At 34.8% G+C, this 20,407-nt stretch overlaps 1 protein-coding gene across 1 annotated transcript in view; it reads left to right on the top strand.

Moving 5' to 3' along the window:
- The window catches only part of VTA1 (vesicle trafficking 1), a 66,806-nt gene extending 48,380 nt beyond the window's left edge, over positions 1-18,426 (top strand). The window contains exons 7-8 of the mRNA XM_006188504.3: positions 4,348-4,428; positions 11,974-18,426. Of these exons, the coding sequence (XP_006188566.1) occupies positions 4,348-4,428; positions 11,974-12,119 (227 nt within the window). The 3' untranslated portion in view covers positions 12,120-18,426. The remainder of the gene's footprint in view (positions 1-4,347; positions 4,429-11,973) is intronic.
- Positions 18,427-20,407: the final 1,981 nt, after the last annotated feature.

Here is a 20,407-nt window from a genome sequence, read left to right on the forward strand (position 1 = left end):
AAGATTGCCTGTGGGATATTGCTCAGACAAGGTATCTTAGGGCAGAGTTGTGGTATAGGCATATATACATGTGTTTAATATATAGGCATACTATAGACAGATATACATAACACTTTACATATGAGAAGGAAAGCATACTTCTAGTAAAAGGGTTGAAATAGGTTAAACCATATGAAGCATCTGTTTTTGTATGACAAAAGTGATAAAATAGTAGTAGTTTCATATGTTCAAACAGACTCCTGCTTAGAATATCCAGATAAGAAGATAGATATCAAGAGTTAGTCTTGTATTTTCTATTAGGAAGTTTTCTGGCATGAACAAACAGTTCATTTTGATCAAGTCTGGATGACCTTTTTTTTGTTTGTTTCACTCTCTTGAGTGGGGCAGAAAACTAAAAACCTTGGAACTATTTCAGAATATCAGGGATACGTTCTTATAGACTTAACATTTAAATAATTATCAGAGCTATTTTATAAGCTTACTCTTACAGAACTGTATTAGATATTGCTGTCCCCAAACTAAAGAAATTAAGTGATTATCCCAATAAAATAAACATACAAACATACCTAGTAAGTGACAGTGCTAGAATTTGAACCCAAGTCTTCCAGATTTCTTGTTTTTGGCCCCTCCCTTCTATTTCCCTTCTTCCAAGTAACTAAAGTCCTATCAAATCAAAAACCTACATTTCTCATAATATTTTTCCCCATAAGATTGGCTTGAGATATGGGAATCTCCCCTTTGCTGGCAGATTTTTTTTCTATTATCTTTAAAACAGTAAAAAAAAAAAAAAAAATCAGTTCATAGTTGCCTAATAGAAAATGAAATAACAGTTTTAGTTTATAAATATAGCAGATGTTTCCCCTCTTACTCACTTTAAGAATGATTTACTTTCTCTCATATAAAGGTCCAGGATGCACTTTTATCAAAGGGAAATCCTTAAGATAGCTGGAAAGAATAGTATGTACTAATATACAGTTTTTAGTTCTTCCACAGAAAAGCAAAGGGAGTGCAAGGAGGGCGGGGGTGGCAATTGAACAGCCAAGTGTTCGCCTCTTGGGCTTGAACCGCTGTATAGCATCGGATGTAGGTGATACAGCGTCCAGTTTTGTGCCTTCTCTTAAAACATGCTTTTTATAGCCTGTAAATATTGAAGAAGAAGATCTCAGCAATACATCTAAATAGATGAAGTAATAGAATTATTTTTGAATTAATGCTGGCCTTTTAAGTATAAATGCAGCTTACGTCATACGTAGATCAAAAACTTAGCTGTTTTATTGTTCTTTTAAGTGGCAGAAGTAACTGCAGTTGAGTTCTTTACAGCTTTCAGTTGTTTACATGATGGACTAACCATGTGTCTCTTTCCATGATTACACTGCGGTTTACTCAACGCAGTCCTACATTTGCTGATAGTGTTCCTGCTCGTTAGCATGTCTTTCTCCCTTCTTTCTCTGCCTCTTCAAATGCTACTACCCTTCAGCGTTCTGTTTACTTACGCATTTTGCATCATCGTGTCAACACCCATTTCATCCTTTTCAGAATCCTCACACCACATGTAGTCAGTAGAACAGTTTAGTTCTTAATTAGAAGGTTATGTAACCATCTACTGAAAAATTAACTAGAAGTTACTTCCTTAACATCTCTTTTTTGTTAAATCATGGAAAGAAAGAAATTTCCCACGCAGTTCTGCTTTTCCCCAGGTGCGTTTTGATGGTTACATCACTCCAAAATACTGTAGGCTAGGGGGCTGCAACCCTCAAATTGACCAATGAAATCTTTCCAAATTGAGAAAGAAGGAGAAATACCTAGATTTGGGCATCCCCAAAAATAACTAACATAAACTACAAACCATTGTTACTGACTTAACAGGTATTTATGAGCTGGGGTTGACCCTGTATGCTAGGCCCCCATGGGAACATGGCATGACGGCTGCCGGGAGCACAGGCCTCAGCTCCTGTGCGTGGAGACAGGAGAAGCGGCGTCTGACTGCTGCGTGAGACACATTGAGCAGCCCATGTTGTCAGTTCCAGTCTTAGTTGAATGACTTTGATTAGAGGTTCTTAGTAAAATTCAGGCTACCTGGTTGTTTTTACTATCACTCAAAATTTTGCTACATAACTAGATGATTATCTCTCTGTATCTCTCTGTAAATTCTGTTTTGTTCTTGTTAAGTAATATTGCCAACTTAATTAATCATCTGGGGAAATACAAATAAGCATTTAAAAATTAATGCAGGATGCTGACCCAAAAAAGTATTCCTTCTCTGTAGAGAAATGCATTTTTGTTTGGAGAATTTTAATTTAGGGAGAAACAGAAATCACTTAGTGAGGAATGGCTTTGATATCTACATTACCTGTCAGAGGGTTATAAACTTATCCTTTTTTTTTAAAGATCTATGTAAAGAATATATATAATTATAAACCTATGTTTTTATGCTTAGCCACTTCAAATCACTGGGCTTGACTAGGTAGTCTATGAAGACCCCTCTCAAATCTTGCATTCTAACTTTAAAAAAAAAAATTATGTGATTAGATGCCTTTGAAAGTTCAGCAGGTTTTACGGGGAGAATTATGTCCTTTTTTTTAGTTTAATATATTTTGTTAGCATTTATCAGAGTCAAGCAAAAGATAGTTACTGAATTAGTCAATTTAAAATTTGTATGTCTCCTGAGTTTGCAGTTATACATCTGTGAACTTTTCCTATAAATATATTCATACATACATATATGTACACAATGTGTAAGAATATTCACTGTAGTTGTAGTAGTCTGTAGCAGCAAAAGTTTGAAAACAACCTAAATGTCTATCAGTAATAGATAACATTAGAAATTGTGATTCATGTGTGAAATGGAACACTATGTAGCCACTAAAAAGAACAAGGCAGATTTCTATATATTAATCTGGGATTATTACTAGAGCATATTAAGTGGAAAATGCACAGACTACTGTAGTTTGCAGACATATTATCATTGACAAAACATACACATATACCAAAGTATGCCTTCTCCATACAGAAAGGAGTTCGTCTGGAGGATCTCGATTTAGGCAAGAACATAGATTTCTTAGCAAAGAGTATTTATTTATTTATATACAAACACACACACAGAGAACTTAAGCACACACGTTTGTATGTACATAGAACGTGCCCTAGAAACTAGTGGTAGCCCTAAAATGACCTGGTATAAGAATGAGAGGCAGGCTTTTTACCCTTTTTTTTTCCTTGGTACTATTTAAAATTTGTACTTGACTTTTCATCCGTATCCCTTTATACTTTTAAAAATTTTGTTCAGTTTTTGGTTAAAAAGTAAGATTTTCATGACTTAGTAGCCAAAGCTGTAAAATGAAACTAGTCTGCCCTAAAGCAAAGCTAACTGAGATAAAATGGTGTATGTTTAAACCATTTTTCTCCTTTGGATAGGGAATGAGAAGTTCCTTCAAAGTCAAGATGTTATAGCTGTGGAACATATTTTAGCACTTTAGTCAACGTCTGTGAAGCCATGGCTGTAGAACCCTCATTGGCTATGTATCTGTGCCCCTAAAAATGTTGCAATTTGTTTTCTCCCTTTCTTCTGTTTCCTTATCTCCATGTCTTTCCCACTTTACCCTTACTACAGTTTGCCTATTCAGATTTAGCTTGGGGTAAAATGAATCCTGCTTTTTATTTGAGTTCAACGGTTTAGACTCATCAACTTTTCCTCTTCATTTGCTTTCTTGCTGATTGAATCATCAATGTCTTTTGTTTTGTTTTAGATGATTAATAATCTTTAACTCTAGTATATTACTTAGCATTAATCAAGAATGCTAGTTATCCACTGAATATGACAGTCATGACAATTTCTAATAGGAAGTCAAAACTGATTGCTTACTGTATATATAAAAATATCTTAAAAATGTATAAGCAGAATATTTGGATTGTATAATTTGTAATTTCATTCAGAGTAATGGAGTGAGACTTCATCCCAAAAGTTAAACTAAATCATAATTATATCCTACTTTGTCCCCTAAATTAATTATTTATTTAAGAAATTAAAAAGTAGGAAGGGAGTCTCTTACTTCTACAGTTATTTGGTAAGCTTTAATTGAGAAGCAACCTGAAGCATTAGATATGATAGGGAATACAAAATACATAATTAGAAATACATGTATGTAAACACTCAAAATGTATTTTTCTGCATATTTTCTATACCAGCCTCCAACATAAAATAAGTATATCAAATTATAGTTTATTAAAGTTTCAGGAAAGTAATTAAGTGAACTAATGAAATTCCTCCATGATCTCTTAAGTGCTTTCCTAGTATATAATGAAGAGGTGTAACACTTTCATACTCATTTGTGGTTTTCTGATTTGCAGGTGTAACAAGTAACACTATCCAGCCCACTCCACAGACTATTTCGGCCATTGATCCCGCTCTTTTCAATATAGTTTCCCAGGGTAAGTCAGCTGACTGTTTTATGAGATATACTGTATCTCCTATTTTGGGGCATTCTTCTGTAATTTTTTATCATAGGAGTGCCTTGTATTTGAACATCTAGGTAATCTGAAACCCACTTCTTTGAATGCGTACATTCACTACGTACACCAGCAAACGAGATTTTTTTTTTTTATCAAAAATACCTAATTCCAAAGGCATTCCTTTTTTTATGTAACTTCTTTTTTTTTTAATATATTGCTGGATATATTGGCGCAAATATGTTATCAAATGCTATCATGGAAGCTTCTACTAGATATGTTTAGTCCAGGATTACCTTATGTTGTGATTATGATCTTCCTAATCTGCACTGAGTTCTTAGATTATCTAAGAACAGAGGAACTGACTATAATTGAAGACAAAAATCTCTGAGGATAATTATTTTTGATTGGTTCATAGACTAGGTGATTGGTTTGTTGATTTTAATCTTTCCAACTTTTCTGACTTCCCCCTCCCCCCAGTAGATTGTTGTGTTTGTTAAATTTGGTCTCTTTTATTCAGAGTTTTCTTCCTGTGTCTGATGAGATTAGTGCTTTAATGTTTAGAATGGAGACCTTGATTGATTATTTTCAGTAGCTTTTATTGGATTTCTCCTGATACTATGTCTGCAAGTCTGTTTTTCCCACTTAATTTTTCTGTTCTCTCCTAAGAGTGGGAACAGGCCATTCATCTTCCTCCTGCATCTCAGCCATGGATGAGGAGAGCTCTTCCCAGAGGGGGATGGCAAGGGATGTACCACACATAGCTTGTCAGTCTGACCCCGTCCAGAAAGTGAATTCCACAGTTTTAGAGAGACATTCTCTGTCTTTCTTGCGTGGGTTCTCATGTGAAAGATGGGAAGCCATTAGGGCTGAGGGTGAACAGGTATGCAGAGGTTGATGGAGTTGGGAAGGATATGAAATTAATACACATATTTTTTTAGACCAGCTCAGTAAAGACCCCCTACTCCCACATCTCATATGGCTCAACCCTCTCAGAAATTTCTCTGGGTGGGAATTTTCTTCCACCCTGTTTTATCTAACAGCATACCTGCCTTCAGTTTCTTCTTTCGTAGAAATTTATTTAAATCTCTTGTCAATTCTCCTTTTTCAGCTTTTACACTCTATTTCATCTTCTCTGCTTTTCCTTTTCAGTTTTAGAATTTATTTCCTTTTGTTTTACTTTATTATTTTAATATGGTTTCAGAAGGAAGAATAATCAATTATGTGTGCTTAGTCTACCATCTAGAACCAGAACCCTGGAATTCTTTACCCAACTAAACTGTCAGTTGTGAGGGCAAGTTAAATATTGTTAAATAGGAAAGGATTCTGAAGTTTTGTGTACTGTATACCGTTTCTAAGGAAGTTAGCAGGAGATATACTCCATCAAGAAAAGAATGATAACCAAGAAAAGAAATATGAGATACAAGAAATGGTGAAATTAACCTTAGGTCACTTAAAGAAGAAAAATTCCATTGACAGCTTTTCCATAGGCTTGAAAAGCAGTTGCTCTGATTGGAAAATCAGGATGGGGGTGGGTGGGTGGGTAGAGGCATAAATTGGGAGTTCAGGGATTTGCAGATACTAACTACTATATATAAAATAGATAAACAGCAAGATCCTACTGTATAGCACAGGGGATTATATTCAGTACTTTGTAATAGCCTATAATGAAAAAGAAAATGAGAAGGAATATATATATATAAACGTGTATATATATATAACTGAATCACTATACTGTACACCAGAAATAAACACAGCATTGTAAACTGACTATACTTGAATTTAAAAAAAAAGAAAAAAAATCAAAGAGCTCCCCTCCTTTAAGAAAAATCAAATGAATTTCATGCAGTATATAGAATAAGAAACTGTAGACTATGAAAGACATGGTTAAGAAGCCATAGAATTCCTCTCCCAGGAAGATCGAAAAGATCCAAGAAAACGTTTTAAATTATACAAGAAATTTCAAGTAAGAAACAAACTAAAATATGCCATGATTTTTGAACAATAATAGAATTATGAAATACAAGAAAAGGGATTTTGTTTGACTTGGACACAAAGCACATTCTCCTTGGCATAGGCTTATCACAAACAGAGTAATTTATTCAGGACAGAATATAAATCAACACTGACAAGTGAAGGTAGAGAGAGTTTTCTGAAAGTTGAAAGGTGGAATAAAAGAAAGAAAGCTGTTAGGAGGAGTGTCCAAAAGTGAGTTGCTGCGATTTTTTCTCTAAAGTTGACAGAATGAGAAATAGAAGATAAAAATAAACAACAAAGGAATTTAAAAGAACTAATAAGTTGAGGAGGAGATAGGGCAAGGGGGCAGGAAAGGGTAGTTTAAGTGAGCTAAATCCTTTCATAGCAGAGTGTTGGTGGTTAAAGTCTAAAAACAGATAAAGCAAGCAACAGTAGTAGAAGCTTATCAATTGGCACTAGAGAAATAAAAAAATTAGAAATAATTTTAAAGTGGGGTGGGGAGGGGCAAGATAGATGACTTTATTTATTTAAGTATATGAATTATATCAAGTTTGTGCTCTTTTCCTGGTTTTATTAAAAGCAGATGAGTTATAAAACCTAAAATTGAGAGCTACAATGGCCTTTGAATCCTGAAAGGCCTAGTTTAAGAGTATTTGTATGTTTCACTGGGGGAACATGGTGCTAAGGTAGGAAGAGCAGGTAAGGAACCTGTAATAAACTGGCAAATTACCCAGGAACATAGTGGAAAATATCTATTAGTAGACAGATAACCTGTCCAGCAAATACTCTGTTCCTCTGTTAAACTTGTTTTCCAGATTCCTCTCTGTAGTCCCATGCATCTGAAAAAGCTCTGCCTAAAATCTGATATGAAAATCTGAAAGAGAATAGACAGAGAGAACAGTGAAACAGAAAAAGGAATCCAGAAATCAGGCCACACAGCATGGGAATTAAAATAATGACAAAGGTGGCATTTGGATCAATGTGGCAAGAATATATATTCAAAAGTGATGTTAGAAAAAAAAATATTAGGTACTATCCCCCAGTTCTTGCATCTCATTTGGTTGTGTCTTAACAGGTTTGACAATGAAAAGTAATAAGCTGCATACAGTGAAAGATTCTCTCTCCCTCATTATACTGTTAAAATACAAGTAATAGATCTGGAAGAAATTGATACTTAAAAAATAAAAAATTAATGTTCAGAGCATATATAAAGAGTTCCTACAAATGAATATGTAAAACTTAATTCAATAGAAAAAGAACAGGCAGGGAATGTAAATACTGTTAGAATGACTCATGCTGCTGGTGGGAATGTAAATTGGTAAAGCATCTTTCAGTAGCATTATGTCATTATCAGAATTGCAAATATTTTTTTGACTCAGCTATTCCACTTTTGGGACTCTATTTTAAAGAAATACTAAACGTGGGCACACAATGTATTTACAAGGATATTTTATTTCAGCATCACCTCTATTAGTAGAAAATAATTTTAAGTGCCTGTTAATGAGAAATTATGGTCCATCTGTCTTACGGAATACTGTACACATATTAAAAAAGAATATGGTAACTCTCACGTGAAAAGATCCCCAAGACATACATAGTAAGTCAGAAATCAAGTTGCGGAACACTTTGTGTGTATATATATGTGTCTGTGTGTGTGTGTACGCGCGTGCACCTGTGTTGTGTATATATATATGTCATATGACCCTTTTTGGGGGGAAAAAATTAAAGCAAAACTTTATCTTCCAATGTGTACATATGTATGAGTGCATAGGGAAGTCTAAAGTCCACACAAAACTAAAAATAGTGGTTTCATAACCACTGCCACCACCATTACCACCATCTCTAGTACTTCCTGTACCCATTCTTGCTACATTTTTCTCCTTAGTGCTTAGCACTTACCACCTTTTAATACACATGTTGCATATGTCTCTGTATTAGTATTAGTATATATTAAATATTTTTGTAATGAGTTTGAGCTGACTGTTGTTGCCATGTGTCCTGCCAATGTCTGGATATAAGGGTTCAGTCCTAGGCTTTATATATACCTCCAAGATTTGCTGCAGGTCAGATGCTTCCCGTAGGATTCTGCCTATGCCTTCCATTCAAATCAGAGGATAACAGAGGACACTAGGATCAGATTATCTAAGGTCTTTCACGTGAATTTATAGAACTTCCTTGTTAAGTAGGAAAGAGTCTCTAAAGACCCCTTTTGGAAATATTTTCAATTACTTGTTCGGTCCTTTGTCATGAGGTGGATAAATCAACCTTGAAAATGGATGCTTCTGTCAGCCGAGCATGCAGGGATTTCTCTTTACACCAAGTCATGTTGTCTTTGATCCAGTGCTGACCGAGGCCCTTCACGCTGGAATAGAGGACTTGGCTGACAGCTCTAGCTGCCCTGTTCCTGTCCTGCTCTGTGATAAAGACAGTCTTCTCTGAAGCCATCTGGAACTTACATAAAGCACAGATTTCAGAAAAAAGATAGTATTAGATTAGATTAGACAGCCTCTATCATTTTTTAAATCCACAGTGTGCTCTCTCTGGTTCTGATTATGGCTTCCAGTAAATTTTAGTGATAGAAAAAACAGCCTTCATTTGGGTGCATCAAGGAATATTTACTGGTCTTGAATATAAAATCAGATGAACTGAACAGTTATTTTCTTTCTGAAATCTGTTTTCCATTCTTATATCTTTGTTTGTCACTTTCTCTAGTTTTTAAATGCTAATTTAAAAGAATCCTAATTAGGAAGCAGATTTTATTTTTATTAAATATTAATTTATATGTTTTATTATTAATGACAGATAATTTTTAAATGAAAGAAAACTTGAAGTGTTACAAAACAGCAAAAGTAAATTATTTGACATGGTTTTTTAAGTTCTTTATATTTTGAATTGTTAAAAAAACTAACATATATAAATCTGTAAATTGTAATTTGCATCTAAATCTTTAAGTTGTTTATTAGCATCTTTTTATTATATTTTACATGACAGTTATATAATTTGTCATGTGTCTGTAAACTATATATTACATATCTGTAATTATAGTTTTTTGTTAAAATATTTTCATTCATATTTATAAATACTGAAATTATTTCATAAAGATGCAATATTTATGTTTTTGTATTGCAATATTTGTGTTTTAAAGTTGTTTTATCATTAGTAGATAAATTTAGTTTTTTTAATTTTTATTTATTTTTATTTTTAATGGAGATGCTGGGTATTGAACCCCAGGACCTCATGCATGCTAAGCATGTGCTCTACCACTGAGCTATACCCACCCCCCTGAAAAGTTTAGTTTAAAAAAACTAAAATAGTAAGAGTTCTTGCCACTATACACATTTTATCTTATTAGTAAATAAGTGATATGTCAGCAAAACAGTGCTAAAGCTGATGCTGTAAAAATAAGATTAGTCCTTAGCATTAAGACTTTTTTCTAGTAAGTCCAGTAGATTCTGGATGGATGCCTTATGTATTTAAAGACTGCCTGGAGATAGGAGGGTCAAGTGTTAAAGCACAAAATGAGTAGTGTTAAAGTAAACTCAATTTTCAAAGATGCCACATTCACCTAGATAGTGTGTGTAGATCTGGGTGACTAGAGCCTCTTACTATACTTTGACAAACCACTGAAGAATCTTTCAAGAAAAAAAAGTACAAGTGGAAGCGTGCCTGCCTAAATTGTCAATAGAATTTCAGGACAGTTGTTTTTTAGGTTTAACAGGTAACAAATGCCAAATCACTAAAATACTGAAAACAGAATTGCAGAGAAACTGTTTTTGATTTTTAAATATATAATTAAATTTTACTAGTTTATTCATTTGTATTTCTTGCTTTTTAAGCAAGACCAGAATTCAAGGAAATTACACATTCCAATTTTAGAAGAACTTACTTTAATCTCTGATTCACAACAGTAAGGATTAGCTGTTAATGTAATCTTTAATAATACTAATTCAACAAATATTTGAGACTTTGTAATATACTGGGCTAATTACTTATGTAAATATATAAGTACATTATCTTAAAATCTGAAATTTAATTAATGTTTAAGTCTGTATGAACTTAATTCATTTTTAAATGTGGGAAATAATTTAAAGTACTGATAGCTTTTTTATGTTCATTTGTTATTCAGCATTTATAGGTGCCTGACACTGGGCTAGAAACTTTAAGATACATTGTTTCAGTGCTAGGTTTTGAAAATTTTAAAAATAATAATTTGGATAAGAAGTTATCATCAGAGTACCTGGAATTGCTATGTGCTTTGAAGTCCTTACCGAGGGAATGGCAGAGTTTTCATTTTATGCTGTAATATATGGCAAATTTAAAAGCAACCTAGAGTCATTCTGTTTATACCTATAGGCTTGTAAACAGAATCAAAAATATTATCTGTTTGTTGTAGTCTGTGCGCCCAGCCTTCTGATCAGTTCTCCTTAGATTCCTCATAAAAGTTTCTAAAGGATTTATTTCAAAAGATAAAACATAATGTAAGTTTCTAATTTCATCTTTAGAAATAGATGTTCAAGTATATTCAAATCTTAGATTAAATGAAATGTTTTCAGTGTGGTTTTTTACCCGAATTATTTAGTTGGGCTCTACCCCATATTAATCATATGTGTCACTAGAAAACTTGCTTAGAATAAATTTTGGACAAATAATTGGTAAGGGATGTTTACATGTTTAATTATTTAGTTTAATGATATATCTTAGTTAAACCTTAGAGTTTTATATATGGATGGCATAGAAATGTAAACTATTTTCAGTTGCTTAGGGAAAAAAGATGACATGTAATTTTTTTTTGCGTAAAGTTTGTTACTTAATTTTTTTTGAAGATTATATTTATATTCCAGTTCAAGTGAGGGTTGAATGGTTTAGTCTGCATGTATTGTCCCATGGAAAGAGAGGCTCTGATTCTGACATAAATACCAAAGCTACTCTCCTTGTTTTATACAGAACATATTTGCAATTTTTTGCAATTTGCCAAAATGTAAAGGCTTCTAGTTTATTACTTCTGGAGGAAAAGTTACTATGTATTGGCATATATATGGTTTATATTAGTAATTTAAAATTTTAAAAGCATGAAGAAAATTAAATACAACTGGGGATTAGGGAAAAAATCTTCGTGTTTTTATATAACCTTAAATATTTTCTGTAATCATGAATGTGAGTATTTACCTAACTTAAAACAACACCTTAAAAAAACAAACAAAACAAAATACAAAACAGAAACAGACTCATAGACATAGAATACAAACTTGTGGTTGCTAATGAGGCTGGGGGTGGGAAGGGTTAGACTGGAACTTCAAAATGTAGAATAGATAAACAAGATTATACTGTATAGCACAGGGAAATATACACAAGATCTTATGGTAGCTCACAGAGAAAAAAATGTGACAGTGAATAGATATATATGTTCATGTATAACTGAAAAATTAACTCTACACTGGAATTTGACACAACGTTATAAAATTACTATAAATCAATAAAAAATGTTAAAAAAAAAAAAGAACACCCTTTATTTTCTTTATAAATATCTTAATCACTCTGTTTTCCTTCTAGGAGATATCCGACTAACACCAGAGGACTTTGCTAGAGCTCAGAAATACTGCAAATATGCTGGCAGTGCTTTGCAGTATGAAGATGTCAGCACTGCAGTGCAGAATCTGCAGAAGGCCCTCAAGTTACTGACTACAGGCAGAGAATGAAACCTTTGTGCGACAGATCCATGCATTTTTGGCTTAAAGAACTAACAGTACATTACTCTATCTTCAGCCTATCAGGAGCACAGTTTTAAGGAAGATTTCAGTTCCATTGACTATAACAATGAAATCTGTGTCTGTGTATCAGATTCCTGTTGAAGCATTCAGCAGCAGCCTCAGCCAGTTTTCATTGTCCTTTTAGTGGATCCAGTAATCTCTGGGTACATAGGGCTGGCGTGGGCAGGATCCTGAAAAATGGCCATTAAACCCTGCTTGTTCAAAAAATGAAAACACACTTCTATAAAATGTATTGGGAATGAGCTTTGTATATTAATTTACATAAATTAAGAAATTTCTTTAAATCTGTAATTTGGATAAACAGACCATATTACTTTGCTATAAAATTCTAAATTTAACTTTTAGTTAAGATTGCCAGAATATTCTAGATTAGAAATCATGTTTTTGTTTTCCTCGGGACTTATAAAACAGATATGAACATCCTAAACTCTTAGATGAATCTCAGAGAGATTATGTTCAAATTTCAGTTTATATTCATACTAAATATAGCTACATTAAAAGTTAAAATGTTCATGGAAGGAAATAAGGTAAAAGAGGTAGAATCAGTTTTAGACTTAAGAATAATATTGGTTTCCCAGCTGTTTTCCCTTATCCATTGAAGCTTAGGGTAAATTGATATTTGCTTCATAGGCAGTTTGACTGCATGTATTAGAGAATGAAGACAAGACATTTATAGTAATGCCTGGAAACTTGGTGCTTTGAGTTAAGGTTCTCCTCTGCTGCTATGGGATGGATTCCATAGAGTATATAGCTACAGATGATGCAGAAGATTATGAGAATGTAGAATCTCAGTTGTTAAGTTGATAAGTTTTGTGGGGATTTAGGGACTTACTGTGTCACCTGCATTTGTGCTGTGTAAACAATAAATACAAGGTTTCTTTTAACTAGTTCAGTTTGTTACAGAGCCAAATGTCTGTTTTGCATGCTAAAATTGTCACTTTTTTTAAGTCATTATTTTTAGTTTCAAGAATGTGGACATTTCTATAGTAAGAAACAATTTTTAAAAAGAGAGAAGTTTGGCAGATTTACCTGAAATTTATCTGATCCATAGTATTCATTCCACTAATTGGAATCCTTTAACAAAGGAGTCAGCAAACTTTGGTCCATGGGCTGGCAACTTGTGTAAATAAAGCTTTATTGAAAAAAATCATATCCATTTATGTATGCTTTCCATACTGCAGAATTATATGGACTGCAAGTCTAAAATATGTATTATTTGGCCCTTTTAGAAAAAGTCTGCTGACTCCTAACAGTCTGTTTCAAAGAAAATGCATCATTAACTCATAATCTCTTATGTCTATTTTTCTGTGCATAAATATAATGCTGTTGTATAAGGTTTGATAGAAGAAATATCCCAACAGATTACATTGTCCTAAATTATTGCAAAAACAAGCCCCCAAAGACATGCCTCCCGAAAAACATTCTCGTATCTTTCACAACTAAAATTCTTAGAATATTTGTAGGGTGTGACATTTGCATCAAATTCCAGGGCTCTGACAATAGTTTTCTAGGACTTTATTGAACTAGAAGATTGACTATCTTTCATGTTATAAAAGGTAAATATAAAATATAGTTCAGCAAATTTTAATTCAGATCTTAACATGTCTGGACGCTAGAAAGAAAACTGTCACCCCCCATTTCACACCCTACCTGTTGCTCCAGTTGGGAGAGCACGCGGAGAGAGGACAATGGGGAAGCCGTGGGGTCTGCTGAGAAGCGGGCTGTGGCGGAGCAGCACTTACCTGTCACGTGCAAGTGACGCCACTGGCCTCCTCAGCTGGTTATCAGAACTAAGTGAGACAGTGCATGTGAAGTTTCCAGCAAGTAGTAGCATTCCATAAGTGTTTATCATTATTAACATTAATATTACAAGAATACTGTAAGCTGTCAGTAATAGTTTATTTCCCAAATATCAGGAAATCCCAGTTGTCTGTGGGGCCAGTTACTTAAAGATGCTTTCTTGGGGTGTGGGGATAGATCAAGTGGTAGAGCGCATGCCTAGCATGCATGAGGTCCGGGGGTCAATCCCCAGAACCTCCATTAAAATAAATAAGTAAATAGAAAACCTAATTACCTCCCCTCCAAAAAAATTCTTTCTAAATAATTTTAAAACTTGCTTTCTTGTATGAGGGGTTTGAACTCTAAAGATTTTTAAACTTTGTACTTCTGCATATAGTCTGACAAGAGGAAGTTAGAAATTTTCTGTGTCAGAAATTTTCTGTTATAACATCTAGGATCGACCATTTTCATTTGGTCATTCAGCATGCATTTATTGAGCAGCTACTGTGTGCCTGGTATTGTCCATTGCATGAGGAAACAGCAGAACACAAGAGAAAAAAAAAAAAATCCCTGCCTCATAGTTTTATTCTAATGGGGAGGAAACAGACAAACTTAATAAGTATATCGTGTATTGTTTTCAACGGGTAACTGGTAGAAATGTACATCTCAAGCTTTACCCCAGTCCTACCATATCAGAAACGCCAAGGATGGGGCCCAGCATTCTTGAGTTTTAAGAAACACATTAGGTAATCTGGGGGGCCCTCAAATTGGAGTGGATTAGCCTACTCAGATCAAAAGGATCGAGAGTCTGGGAGGAAGGTCCCCCTCAAGTGTAGTCCCTTGACCCCTAGCATCAGATCACCTAGGAACTGGAAGTTTGGGACCCCACTTAAGGACCTTCTGTACTAGACCGCAATAAATGTTCTGGAGAAAACCAGGATGTGGGAAAGGAAGTGCTTAGGAGTGTGTGGGCGTGGGCACACTTAAATGGGATAGGACAGGCCTAGGGAGTGAAGAAGGAAAGGGAAGAGGAGCATTCCTGGCAGAAGGGGATCAGCAGAGAAGAGGTCAGAGGGTGTAAGTGAGGAAGGCTGGTGAAGGAGCTGAAGGCACAGGATTACGTAGGCTTTTTGTAAGAGACTTGGCTTTTCCTCTGAGCAAGATGGGGAGCCACTTAAAGCTTTTGAGCAGAAGAGGAGCTTGACGCAACTTAATTTTTGAAAGGATTGTATTGGCTACTATGTGGAGGTAAGACTGTAGGTGGACAAAAATGGAAGCTGGGAGACCAGTTAAAAAGAATATTATAGTAATTAAGGTGAGATGTTCCGATGGCGTAGATTGGGGTAGAAGTGGAGGTGATAGGATGTAATGGGTTCCTGGCTATTTTTTTAAGCAGAGCCACAGTCTTGCTGATAAACGGGAGCTGAGGAATGAGCAGAGGAGGAGTGAAGGTTGATTCCCTGGTTTTGAACATGAACTCTTGGAAGGAGTGAGTAGTCTTTCATTGCAGTGGGGGGAGTTGCCGAGTTCTCCTGACATTTAGGCTGAAGTACAATGTTCACAAGTTCTTGTGACCATCCCAAGTAAAACTATTTGATAACATTGTTTTGTCAATACAGACAGAGGGGAAGAAAAAATAAGATTAAGTTCTGTCTACAGTGGTTTCCACAGACATCTCACCAAATCACTGCTGAGCTGGAGCTAGAAGCCAAGAACGGTCCCCAAGGGTAGCCTGGTCAGGGAAGTTTGCAGGCTTCAAGATTGCACCGAGAAAAAGACCTCACTTACAGGTCTTGAAAATTAATCTCCTATGGTTCACAGAACTTATTTACATGTGACTTGTATGTATGTCCAGAAATCTGACATTACTGATTATGGGTTAAGAAAAGATTATATACTATCTATCCTTTCTAAAGAAACTTAAGTCCTAATAGCATTGTTATAAAAATATCTTCAACTCTAAAAGAACAATTACTGACGCGGGGTTGAAAGGTGTTGGGTATCTGCACAGCTTTCTCTCTACACATCTGCGTGTTTTTGTTTTTGTTTTTGTTTTTGTTTTTGTTTTTAACTTTACTCATTTTATGTTCCAAAGCATTTGGATCAGGTCATCTAGTTTGGACCATACATAAACCTCCAGCAGTAGAAAAGTTCTGTTCTTAAAGGAGATATAGAATTTTAAAACATCCCTCATAGACGTCTGCTTACCTGGCTGGTTGTAATCTTTGATGTCTTTGTGGAATTCTGAGACTAAAAGCTCATTTAATGGAGTATACTTGAGTAGGACTAACTCCAACCAAGTGATATTTTAATAATAGCAAATACGATAGCTAACATTTGAGTGTTTACCAAATGCTGGGCACTAGTCTAAGTATTTTACATGTATTCGTATAACCTTGCCAGTGATCCTGAGAGGTAGATCCTATCACTGGTCATTGTTTTACAGATGGGAAAACAACCACAGGGTAGTAAATTTGCCTGAGACTACACAGCTAATATGAAATTTTCTGAGCTCAGACTGCCTATTTCAGACAATCATATTGTCATCCATGTAGATAAATCATCACTTAAATTATTAGGAGAAAAGAGAGACGTTACCAAGTTCACTGAACAATTCTATTACTAGTGGGAGGTGTAGCAGTTGGATTTTTCTATTATCTGGACAGTGTTTCAGTTAACTGGCTGCTTGGCTGTAAATTCAGGGCGTGCTTATACACACTGGAGCCCATGGGCCTTCTGATAGCAAATGGACTTTGAGTCCAGGGAGAAAATAAGCAGGATTTGAATGACTGTCCAATGGATTAGTGTGACATCCTGGTGAACATGACCCCCATCGGTAGGGAATCTTGCATTTCCCAGACACTCCTGTTTTTTTCCTCTTTATTTTAAGCAACATTACCGTTTTCCCTAATTAGATAGCTGTCATAGAAATATGGACTTCAAAATAAAATTAACAATAATGTTAATAATTAGCTATTTCTTTAAGTTAAATTTCTGCCTTCAAGTGTGAAGCAAGAACACCTGCCCCTTACTTTGGATATTCCTTAAAATTGAGGGGAAAGAGAATGATTGCATAACAATAATCCAAGAATATAGCTTCTTGGAGAACTATTTTCCTAGTGCAGAAATATTGGGAGATTTTGCAAAAATGTTAGTGTCATTCATTTGTTCAAAAGTATGTATTGAGCATCTATCATCAGTTAAAAGTTTAATGTGCTAATGCTGTATTGGAGGTTATGTGTGAGACATAGTAATTCCTCCTGCAGAAAGTCAGGAAAGGCCTGGGATAAGAGACTGACCTGCAGGTTTGCCAGACAGAAGCAGGGAGAACTTAGTGAAAATAAAATCATGAGCAACAGCATGGCGAAAAAAAATATCAGAAATTCAGGAATTTGAGTAATTTAACATGCTATGGCAGATGGCCTATTGGGACCAAGATTTGTAAACGTGAGATTGCACAGGTGGGAGGATGTTATGGACTGAAGAGTTTCCCCCCAAAACTTAGTAGGTTGAAGCCCTACCTCCCAATGTGACTATATTTGAAGACAGGGCCTTTGGGGAGGTAAATAAGGTTAAATGAGGTCATAAGGGTGGGGCCCTAATTCCATAGGACTGGTGTTCTTATAAGAAAAAGAGACACCAGAGTTCTCTCTCTCCATGTGCACGCAGAGAAGAGGCCATGGGAGGGCACACTAAGCCAACAACAAGCCAGAAAAGGAGAGCTCCCCAGAACCCAACCCTGATGGTACCTTGATCTTGGACTTCCAGCCCCCAGTTTAAGCCACCAGTCTGGTATTTTGTTACGGTAGCCCAAGCACACCAAGACAGGAAGGAAGAGGACGAAGGCACTGACTGTTCTGCTAAATAGTGGACGTTTTTCACTCTGAAAGTGATGGGAAGTGTCAAAGAATTTTAATCCTAAATTTCCTCTCACGTCTATGGCTCAGTTTGCACTGTTAAGAATGATCTTTATCTGTGTATCTCTGTGAAGGCTTTGGTCCCCTCAGATGTGCACTTAACATATTGGTTGCTTGATTTATCGGTAACCAATCGAGTTAGTTTTCTCTTTTTGATCCCTCAGCTAAGTTGTTTGTGTTGTGGTACAGATGACATTCAAAGTCCCTTAAGAAAGAAGAAGGATGTTTTAGATTTGTCTATTGTGCTATGCTTTTATATTTTATATATAAAACTAATAGCGCTCCTTCAATAACTTGGGAAAATTACTATTTACCTCTTCGCTTTATATATCGCGTAAGTTAAAATACAGATGTATATAAATATTATGTCTATGTATATTCCCTTTGTTAGATCGTTAGATGCTACGTAACTTGATGGTAAGAGCTATTTACACATCCATGAATCCCTAGTGCTTCATTGATGTCTGTTGCTTACTAAGTACCCCTAAGTGGTGAAATTAATAGATGAATGGGTGAAAGAATAAAGAAATTATGCCGAACTCATCAAATAAATGTTCATTTTGTTCAGAAACATCAGTTCTCTAATATTGTAGCATGAGATAAATTTATAAAGGATAATTGCATCCAAAAGTTCTGAAATCATTTGTTAATCATTGTTATCTGAGAAAACCTCATTCCACAATGTTAGAATATTGGAATATTGGTAGAATCCATCCATGCCACCAGCAATCTTGATTCCTAATTCAAATGCATGGTTCTTTATCTGTTGAAAACATGAAGGATAACAGTGACTTAGATGTTCTCAGAACATTGTTATAAAATACACTTAATAACATCCCTGTAATGAAATACACGCTCCCTGCTGGCAGCTTCTGTGTGCTCGGTCTATCTATACGCCAGCAGAAATTAACATGTCCAAGCCCGTTGGAGTTGTTTGACAGGAAAACCTCTATGTTTTAAAAACAGGAAAAAATACTCCCATGTGAAAGTTGGAAATAATTATGGTATCTGAGGAAACTGTAACTGAAAAATTATTTTCACAAATAAATAGGCAAATGGAGGTTTAAAATTACAGAAACTGCCACTGAGACCTGAACATTTTGAGGAAATTTAGAACTCATTTGAATTTTTTTTTTTTTTTTGCAGTATATACTATTTCCTTCTACCCACTTCTCCAAGGACAAGCAACTGAAGAAAAGCTGTAAAGATTATAAATCCACGGGCAGAGGGTGATACAACGCAGAGTGTTCTATTCTGAGTCAGGAAACTGTGGTTCTGGCTCCCTTGTTATCATCTTTTCTGTCCGTCAACTAAAGAAAATTTACCCTCCCTGAACTTTCTCTGAGCCTTAGTTTTCCCACATATAAAATGAACAGTCAGGGCTAGATATCTGATGTCGTTTAAAGATCTAAGATTCCTCAAGCCTCTGAATACTCCTTAGACTTCTGCAGGCAAAGTTTGAGGTTAAGTCTGTGGTCCTCGAATCATCCCTCATTTAAACTAGACACATTCATTGTACCATGTTTTCAAAACTTAAATCTTCATGTGCATCCTATTTAATGAGTAAATATCCCCTGAATGTCTTATATTAATATGCCAAGAATTCAGTAAATAAGTACCTTTGAACATAGTTGAAACCAAGGACCAGGACAGCAAAATAATTGCTGTTCCTTTGGGCAGGGAATTTTCTGCTGCCAATGTAAAGACCACCAGTGAGCAAACATCTGACAAAGAATTTATCAGGGACAAAGAGAATCATTTCATAATGATAAAACGGTTGGTTGAAGACATAACAATGCTAAAGATTTATGTGGCCACTAACAGATCTCCCAAATACATGAAGTAAAAACTAATACAATTTCAAGGAGAAATATACAAATTCATAATTATAATTGGAGATTTTAATACCCATCTTAATAAATGATGAAACAATTAGAAAATATGACCTTTAAAATTGATCCTTATGACCCTGAATAAAACCAATGTATGCTTTTTCTTTTTACAGTGGTTTTGTTTCCTTTTCTTCTTTTGGAGTGACTTCTATATAGGATGATATGAGAATGATCTACTGACCTTCTTCTCATGATCAGAGATTTTAGTTCTACACTCGTGAAGATTGCAGGCAATATGTGTGCATTTTTTGATGCTGAATTTAAAGGGAAATTCATGGATGTGTTTAGTTATTTACAAATGAGTATACACTTACTGATTCTTTTTTAAATATTGTCTTGAGATACTGTTTATAAACATCCCCTGACTTTCCAAGTATTTCCAAAAGTCTGACAACCAAGTGGCTTGGAAAAAAAATGTATTCCCAGTCACTTTGACAAAAACTCTCAGTCTAATTCATTATTTATTGGTAACTTTTATGAGAAAGTCCCAGCATTACAGATAGAATAACATAAAAGATCCTGTTAAATGTGTGTGTGTATATGTAATTTATGTAGTATATTAATATAAATTATATAAATTTTATATATATATATAATATATATGTATATTATATATATATAATTAGAG

Source organism: Camelus ferus, chromosome 8 (genome assembly GCF_009834535.1).
Source record: "Camelus ferus isolate YT-003-E chromosome 8, BCGSAC_Cfer_1.0, whole genome shotgun sequence".
In the NCBI taxonomy this organism is placed as follows: domain Eukaryota; kingdom Metazoa; phylum Chordata; class Mammalia; order Artiodactyla; family Camelidae; genus Camelus; species Camelus ferus.